General features: G+C 48.5%; 1 protein-coding gene across 1 annotated transcript in view; it reads right to left on the bottom strand.

Annotated features, from left to right (window-relative positions):
- Positions 1-4,481: 4,481 nt before the first annotated feature.
- Positions 4,482-8,978, bottom strand: part of pde1ca (phosphodiesterase 1C, calmodulin-dependent a) — a 23,806-nt gene continuing 19,309 nt past the window's right edge. The window contains exons 9-16 of the mRNA XM_008291944.1: positions 8,804-8,905; positions 8,431-8,551; positions 8,225-8,306; positions 7,787-7,907; positions 6,187-6,192; positions 5,872-6,026; positions 5,430-5,633; positions 4,482-4,848 (exon numbers count right to left, since the gene is read on the bottom strand). Coding sequence (XP_008290166.1) covers positions 4,688-4,848; positions 5,430-5,633; positions 5,872-6,026; positions 6,187-6,192; positions 7,787-7,907; positions 8,225-8,306; positions 8,431-8,551; positions 8,804-8,905 — 952 coding nt within the window. The 3' untranslated portion in view covers positions 4,482-4,687. The remainder of the gene's footprint in view (positions 4,849-5,429; positions 5,634-5,871; positions 6,027-6,186; positions 6,193-7,786; positions 7,908-8,224; positions 8,307-8,430; positions 8,552-8,803; positions 8,906-8,978) is intronic.

Raw genomic sequence — 8,978 nt, 5'->3', positions numbered from 1 at the left:
GGGCTACACTTAGAGACAGACAACCAAGCACACTCACATTCACACCTACGGACAATTTACAATCACCAATTAACCTCAGCATGTTTCTGGACTGTGGGAGGAAGCCGGAGAACCCGGAGAGAACCCACGCTGCACGGGGAGAACATGCAAACAGGGATCTTGTAGCTGTGACGGTGGTAACTGGCTAGCGACCCTCTGAGTCGTGTCTGAATGTGAATCAGTGCCTCTTTGTTTTCTTTCTGGCTGCACTCAGAGGGTCAGTCTGTTGATCAGAGGTCCAGATCTACAGCAGCCCTTCTCTAGCTCGTGTGCGAGTAGGTTTTTATCTTTTCTCTGACGTTGGGGGGTGGGGTTATGTAGGAGGGATGCTCCTCCTGCAGACTTCATAGCCAGGTCGCTCTGCATCAGTGTGTCTGTCACTGCTGAAGCTGGAGGTAAGAGACGTCTTCATTCATTACGGCTGCTTGTTTGTGTCTTCATTGTGTTCTTAATCCTCTCAGCTCAGTTCCTCTGTGTGTTCTGGCTCTCCCTACATCAATCTGGACTACATGTGTTGCTTTCCTTTTTCTCTCATGCCACACTGGCTGTTGCATTAGTCTGTCTGAAAAATCACAGCAACACAACTCCTGCATCCACCAACCGGACAGCAATGAAATATATCTGATAAAATCTGGATACAGAAGGTGAAGCAGACACGGGCTGAGTTCAGACAACAGACATGAATGTAGTGATTTGATTTATTCTAAATAAGAGGACTTGTGTTTAAGGCAGCTTTGAAGTGTTGTGTCCTTCCTTACGGTCCTCAGGTCCACTGATGAATAATGCATTGTGGATGTGTGTCATATGATCTGCACAGAAGCCCAGCGGGCCTCAGAGATGACGAGCGGCTGTAGGAGGTCCACTACGGAGCCTGAACATCGACTGGTGACACCAGAGCTCACCCGCTGTAAGAACAGAGCAAAAAAACACTTCACATAATGTAAATCCTAATAACAGGTTTAACTCGGTGTACGTTTAGTTTGATTGATGCATAACCGTTAATTAGTCCCGACACCACAGTTCATCTTTAGTTCCTAATATATGTTGTGGACACAAATCAGAATGCAGCTGGACAGGCAGCTAACCCTCCACAACAGCACCTCTCAGCGCTCCTGTGTGCACTCGTTTTATCACACCAGCTTTAAACAAGATGAACGGACCGGTCCGGTACACACTGGGCCGGGTGGAGGGGGCAGCGCCTCCTGCTGGAGGACATGAAGCGTGAGCTCTCAGCAGGTCAGAGCAGACTCAGAGCGAACAGTGATAAAGAATTTTACAAGGAACAAATGTTTACAGGAAGTAGGAAACTGTTTTAGAAGTCAACAGGAAATGCTGGACAACAGCCACGACTCGTGACTCGGTAGGGAGGAGCCCACAGGAACACATGGAAGTGGACAGTTACTGGACTGGAGGAGAAACAAATCCTAAACTAAGAATACAAATACACAACCTGGAGAGGCAAGCACAAACCCAGACCAGGTACTAAACCCAGTCAGGCCGGGTAAATACAGAACTGACCAGAATTACTCAACAGGTATCAAAGAAAACGACATGAACCTACAAGATAAACTATTAACCTGCTGGGAACAGAGAACGTAGCTGAGAGCCAGGTGGAGATGGATGAGGGAGGAGGTGGACGGAGCAGGGGCATGTGGACCAGACGTACCAGGTGCAGCAGGGAGGTGGAGATCCTTGGCAGGTTGATCCAGGACACGGAGGACAGCCAAGGTGAGCGGAGTGGAGGTTTCCAACAGGCCGAGGCTGAGGGGATCCAGGGTCAGCTGACGGAGCACAGTGATGGTCTGGTGTCATGGAGCGGTCTGAGGAAGGCTCTTATGGAGGCAGGAGACCATGTGCAGCTGAACCACGCCCCACCGCAGGTGTTCTTGCTCAGGTAATGATCTGATGACTGCACCTGGCCCGATGTCCAACACCAGCCAGCTCACATCCACCTGAGGAGAGCGAGGCAGAGGGAGCTACTGCCACCACCCAGAGCTGGAGGTGGACGGCATGACACACGAGAGATTATTCATTTAAAAAAAGTTCAGATTCTTTCTCCCGTTTTCAGTGAAAAAAGAACAGATTTGTCAAGGAATAGATCAGAGATGTTACCTCCCAGTGGATCAGCTTGTGATGTGATGAGTAAACTTCTGGTTTCAACCAGTCTCCTCCAGTAAGACTCTTCTATGGAGCCATGTCTGGTGGAGGAAGCTGAAGGTGTGATGGTTTGTCTGGCTGTCTGACAGGTCAGGAGACGCTGGAGATGGACAGCAAGTCAGAGATGAAGAATGATGAAGAGGAGGAGCATGCTCTCTGTGCAGACGATCAGATGGAAAACCAGCTACAGAAACCTCGCAGGAAGGACACACCTGTCCTCATCTGTCCTCCTCATATACCAGGTACACACACACACACACACACACACACACACACACACACACACTCCAGGCAGTGTGTTTGGAGCTGTAGAAACCGTCTGTTGCCTGGGACTGTGTGCTCATCATTTACCTTTAAAACAGCTCACACAGGTTTGTACACGACTGATCAAAGGTTTCAGAGCATCCAAACAGCTTCACCATGTAAAATGATTTGTGATGTGACATGAAGACACTGAAGCTTCAGTCAGGTTTAGTCAGACCTTCATGTGTTTATTTTAACCAATTCTAGCTGATAGTACTGGAACAGGACTAAAATGTTCTTGTGTTTTTAGTTTGTTGTCTGAGAGGAGGACTCTGTTCAGAGATGGACTCCAGTATCTCATGTGAACGTCCTCCGTGATCTTTCTCCGGTTAAATCCTGATCGGTTTAAATGCTGGGAATGGGTTTGGTCTGTATCCTGAAGTTGTTCAGTCTCAGCTGTTTCAGATTCAGAGAACATCAGCCTGCCAAAGCTGGTCTGTAGACCTGCAGGAGTGACCAGGCTGTGACCAAGAGCTTCTCCAGACATGTTTTAAGACGTGCAATGATCTCGTTAGCAAGTCAGACATAAAGCCAAACGTTACTGACAGTTTATATAACGTGTACCTGAACTCTAATCAGAGCAGTTTTGGTGTTAGAGCAGTAGATTAACATTCGTGTTGTATGAGCTGAAGAGTCCTGTGGTGGAGCCGAGTCATGCACTTTGTTCAGCAATAATTCACAACTAGTCCCCTGAAGGTGCTCAACGTGGCAGGTGGAGCCCTCGGCGTTGTACAATCTACGCCTCACCATGTTACAGTGAAAAACCCAACAAACCCAAACACTACCTCTGAGCAGCTCTTTGGCTACAGCGAGAAGAAGCAGAAAGAAACCTGCAGCAGAACCCGGCTCAGGAGGGCTCGGCCCGCTTGGCTCGTGGCTGACACTGTGAACGCTGAAGAAGCAGCTCTAGACAGTAAAACCTGGAGGTCTGTGAGACGGCTGCTTGTTCTGAGTGGCTGCATTAGAAGCAGCTAGCAGTGGAAGCACATTATCCATCATGGAGAAAATGGATGGACAGCAGTGGAAGCACAGCGTTATGAAGCTGAACTAGATGACTGCTGGTTCCTCAGCTGGAAGGCAGCAGCTCAGTAACAGTCCCACATACCTGCAGAGCTGGAGGCTGTGTGGTGGTGGCGGGGCTGGATGAACGCAGAAGCAAACGTCCTCTGAGGAGGTTAAGTTGGACCAGTAAGAAGCTGAAAGCACAGTTTCCTTCATCTTAACCTGACAGCTTGTCTTCCCTCTGTGCAGGCGCCAGACTGCTGAGGGCTCAGGAGCAGATCGTTCACTTAGAGGACGACGAGAAACATGAGAAGGAATGAACATTTACTTGCTTTTATTTGGTTTTGTCAATGTATGTTTTATGTTCTCAGTAAAATAAATGTTGCTTGGACCAAGTGTTTAATCTTCTAAATGTCTCTGCTGCTCTGTTTGTGCTTCTTTGCCTGCAGTAGAACAAAACACAGGAGATATGGTCTGATGGTAGGAAACCATCCCTGTAGTTCAAGGTCTAAACATACATCTGTATCGGCACAGCTGGACCTGCTGAAGACATAGATAACAATCATCAAGTCAGAAATAATTCTCTCTCTCATTATTCTGGTGTTTAGCGAATAGAAATAATGTTGGTGACCCTGACTGAGCTGAAACAGGAAGCGTGTAGTCTGATGTCATGTCTTCTCCTACAGTGGATGCAAACGTCACCAGAACATGTATTTAAACCAAATCAAAACCTTTTCTGTATTTATTTTTTCAGCTCATTAATTCATAGTCAGACATTCACTCTCACATCAGAGCTCGGCTCATCTGATCGTGTCTTTGCTGCTGTCAGGACTCTCCTGATTCGTAATAATCAGCTGTTTGTACAATACGACCGCTGGTCCAGCCTCCACGGGAGAACAGCAGAGCAGTGGGCAGCACCATGGAACACACAACAACTTATTAATATTATACTTCTTAAACTTATTTGAAAGTTATTGACAAAAAACTGATAATTTTATGCAGAACGAGGATGTTAAAGCAGGGATCTGGGCTGGACACAACCAGGGGGCACATGGGACAACCACAGTAACCTGTACAAGACTGGGACCAATGAATACAGGCTGCAAAGTGCAAGAATAAACACATGACCAGGTGGTGGCATCTGGCCGTGTAACATCACACCAGTGTCACAGTCAAGACTATCAGGTCACTTCCGGCAGCGCAGGGAGATCCGCTGCAGCCTCCTGGCTCTGGCCCGGGCATCAATGGGCCGGATCTCCGTCAGCTTGGACCTGACAAGCTGGTAGGACCTGGCACAGTAGCTGGGCCTCTTGCAGTACTGAATCTGTGGGCAGTCCGGTCTCGGGTCTGAAGAAACAAAACACAGTAAGTTGGCGTAGAATCAGATCCAGCTCAGGGTCCATGTGTGCATCGTAGAGCGGTCTGATTGTCATAGAGACAGATTACATTTTGACTGTTCAGCTGACATCAGTGGAACCTCATCCTACTGTTTATCATGTCTATCTGTCCATCATCTATACACCGCTTCATCCAGAGGAGGGCTAGAGGGGCTGGCGTCCATCCCAACCAGCAGACAGACTGTCAGTCCATCACAGAGCTACCATGCTATGGACTTCCTTCAGTCTTTGCTGATGGAGTTGCATATTGCTCCTGATAAAGTGCTTTACAAGATGAAGGACTGAATGTCTGTAACTGAGGTGGTGGTCAGAGCAACTAGAATATCATGTTAGAATATACACACAGCAATGTGCCGGATATCTGAACGCTGACTTATAATCACAGGATATCCATCAGATAAATCTGGTGAGTCATAAAGTAAAGCAGCATCTAAATCCAGCACTACAACTAGTCAGGGTTGAACCAGTCTGACCCACTGCTGCTGCTTCCACCAGTGGTCCATAGTTCCAGCAGTGAAGCTGCAGACCCACCAGCTTTCCTGTCTCCTTCCTCCCTGTCAGGTTGCCGTTTGTCCTGCTGCCTCCTGGCCTTCACCTCCTCTTGACCCTCCATGTCTGCCTTCGTGTCCTCCTGCCTGGTGTCGGCCGTGTCAGCAGCTTTCCTCGACTGTGGTTCCTCTTTAGCCATGCTGCCTTCCTGTCCATCCTCCCCCGCCTCCTCCTTCTTCTTCAGGTCTACCAAAACATGGACAGACAACCATTTGCAATTTAAAATGCCAGTGAACATTCCCTGTCAACCCGCTGTCATTAAAGCAGCAGCATTTAATGATGCAGAACCATGAGGCTGGAGCAGCTGGAGGAAACCACGCATGCTCCTCCCAGAAAGGCCCAAAACCAGCCCCAAGGTTTAGACTCTAGACCCTTCTTGTTGTAAGTCTGTCTTTACAAACCAGCAGCCTGTGATGGCAGCTACCTCGGGCTCCCTGGGCCTTCCACGTCTCTCTGTTGCGACATATCTCCTGGTTCCATGTAGCCTTGAAGCTTTTGAAGTCCACGGTGGTCAGAGAGCAGCTGCCCTCTGAGCCGGTGCTCTTCACGCTGGAATGCTTCCCGTCACTGCCTCCAGTGCTGTTGGAGCCACAGACAGATATACGTACACAGGGATTCAGACATGCACATGTGTAGCAGCTGTGAACAGCTGGAGCCATGTGGGCATCAGTAAACGTCAGCTGTTATTGAATGTCAATAGAATGGAAAAGGAATGAATACAGGTGACCAGTACAATAACAGAAAGCTGTTGGGAGTGAGTCAGTGAGGAGGTCGTTCTGGTTGGAGCTAACAACAGGGACACACTCTGCTACCAGACCACTGGAGGATACAGAGCTCATGAGCTTCAGTCTGTCAGACTAGTTCAGCTCAACAAACTGACAGCATACTGATCTTTATGGATCTCTACAACACAGGTCGTCCATCAGACGAGCTCCAGCCTTTTCTGAGTTACGTCTACAACCTCCAGCTGAAACCAGGAGTTTGCATCCACTGTATAAAAAGACTCATAACCTGTTCTTGTCACTTGTGGGAATCCTAACTGTGTGTCTTCTTGAACGGTGGATGTAAACTTCTGGTTTCAGCTGTACGTCTGTCAGCTCCTTTTTAATATACCTCTGAAATGGAAAATGTATCAGTGAGCAGCTCTTATCTCTCTGTAGGATGATTAATATGAGACACATGGTAAACATGACCACGAGAGGTAATGACAGCTGGTTTCTACAGAGCCAGACGTGCTCCTCATCCTCCTGTTGTGGCTCCACTCTGACCTCTAGTGTTGGTCTGACACATGGCTGAACATGTGACCAGCAGACGCCACATGAAGGAGGTGCCAGCTCCTCTACCAGTTCTTCTGACAGGCTGCAGCTACATCTAACACTATGAACTACATGATGTAATGATGAAGGGTTGAGCCTGCTCTGTATAATGTGAGGAACATGCCAGTTGTACCAGAAGGGCCCTGGCCCTGGCCCTGGCCCTGGCTGATCCACTGGCCCTGGCCCTGGCCCTGGCCCTGGCCCAGACTGATCCACTGGCCCTGACTGATCCACTGGCCCAGACTGATCCACTGGCCCTGGCCCTGGCCCTGGCCCTGGCCCTGGCCCTGGCTGATCCACTGGCCCAGACTGATCCACTGGTCCTGGTCTCTAGAGGTCAGGTTATAATTCTAAAACCTCTGTGAAGCTCCCAGTGCTACTGTGAACAACTGTCTTTGTTTGGAGACACATGAGGATCCTGCTTCTGCCTGAACCTGCAGGAAGTTCATAAATTCGAAGGAGATGGTCCTCAGCAGACTTCAGCTCCTTGTAATGTCTAATGGGGGAAATGGGATGACATGAATCCTTTGTGAGTGTCATTCATCTGTATGCGGTTAGTGTCTGATTTTATTGCCTTAAAGATGCATTATTGTGCACATGTTGTAGCCTCGTAGATTAAAAGCTGTAGAGTCAGAGAACAACGCTGATTTATGCACACAAACTGAGTCAGAAATGCTCTGTGTGATGCCTTTCCCAAGTTACTCCACAGAACTCGAGGTACAAGTGTTGGTGCATGTACAGTCCAGACTGGTGCTGAAAGTGACCCAGAAATGTTCGCAGGTCCAACTGAAAAGGTGACGTTAATGTGAGCAGACATGTCAGATTAATGGAGTTCATGTCTGACAGGATCTCTACACGTGGCTTTTATTCTTATTATTACTTAGTATTATTAATTAGTTGATGATTTGTGCACGTATTAGCACATCTTAGCAAACCTGCACAGTTTCACTATCACACGCTGGTAACTCGTATCGCTGCACAACGTTAGAGTCAGTGGGGTCACAGAGGACATCTGGAGGTCACCTGGAGTGTCTGAAGCCGGCCGTTCCTGAACAAGATGCCTCCTCAATAAGTGGTGTCACGATCTTCTCAATCATTTCTGTCAACACGGTGAATGTTGGCTCCACGATGAAGTCGATGAATCCTGCAGGAAACAACCACCACTCAGGATTATTCCTGCTCCTGTTAACACAAAGTGAATGTATTCCAGCAGAACAGGTCCATCAAAAGGCCTCTCTCGTCTGTCCTGTGAACAGAACCTGTGATTTTGTCGTTCCATTGGATGGATGTGAGTTCGTGTGTTAACAGGCTACAACATGCGTTCTGCTGCCTCTCAGTAGTTTCATTAATTAACATGATATTCGTTTATTGAATTTAAGTTAAAACACAAAGAGGGAAAAAGGTGAAGTTTGAGTTTTTTTCTGTGAACGTTGCAGTCAGAGGCGTACTCCTGTATCTTACCTATCTGGGACTGGGCCACCATGGTGGACTTACGGTCACAGAGAGGAGAGAACGGCAGACCCAGCTCTGCCTCTTTGTCGCCCTGAAAACACATCGTCATGAGCACAGTCATCCTGTTTGTGGTAATCATTAAAACAACACCAAGCTGCCATGTTGGGCTTATGATTCGTCAGCCAGTACAGCCTGAAGCAGGTGTTGACCCTCACCTGTCTGAAGAACTCCTCCAGCAGGGACGTGGTCCAGCGGTGGTGGAGGTCCCAGCACTTGGCCGGGTGGCTGATGTCAGCGGTGTGCAGCAGCAGGGACAGGGCCTTCGCTTTGTCAATCCTGCCAATACAGTCCAGTCGGTCAGTGCTGAGCTCCACCTGCTGCTGTCCAGGCGCTACAGACATACTGTGCATGCTGTGCCACATCTCCCTCTGCTTAGTCTGACGTCAACTAAACGTGTCGTGTCCAGCTACAGATGAATCGCCCTCTGGCATTAATAAAGTTGTCTGAACTGAACTGAAGATGTGATCTACAGATGTTCTCCCCGATCTGACAGCTGTGCTCATTCATGTCTTTACATCTGCTACTCACGACTCAGGCTGCTGCAGAAGGCTTTTCATGGCTTTGATCTGCTGGAAGTGGCAGGACATGTCCGTGGCCAACACCATCTCCACCACGAGAGTCCGCAGCTCCCTGCCAGACAGAACCAGAGTGGATCAGAGTGGATCAGAGTGGATCAGAGTGGATCAGAGAGAACCAGAGTGGA

This window comes from Stegastes partitus, unplaced genomic scaffold (genome assembly GCF_000690725.1).
Source record: "Stegastes partitus isolate 25-593 unplaced genomic scaffold, Stegastes_partitus-1.0.2 Scaffold771, whole genome shotgun sequence".
Lineage (NCBI taxonomy): Eukaryota > Metazoa > Chordata > Actinopteri > Pomacentridae > Stegastes > Stegastes partitus.
This window is presented reverse-complemented; position numbering and strand designations above follow the sequence as displayed.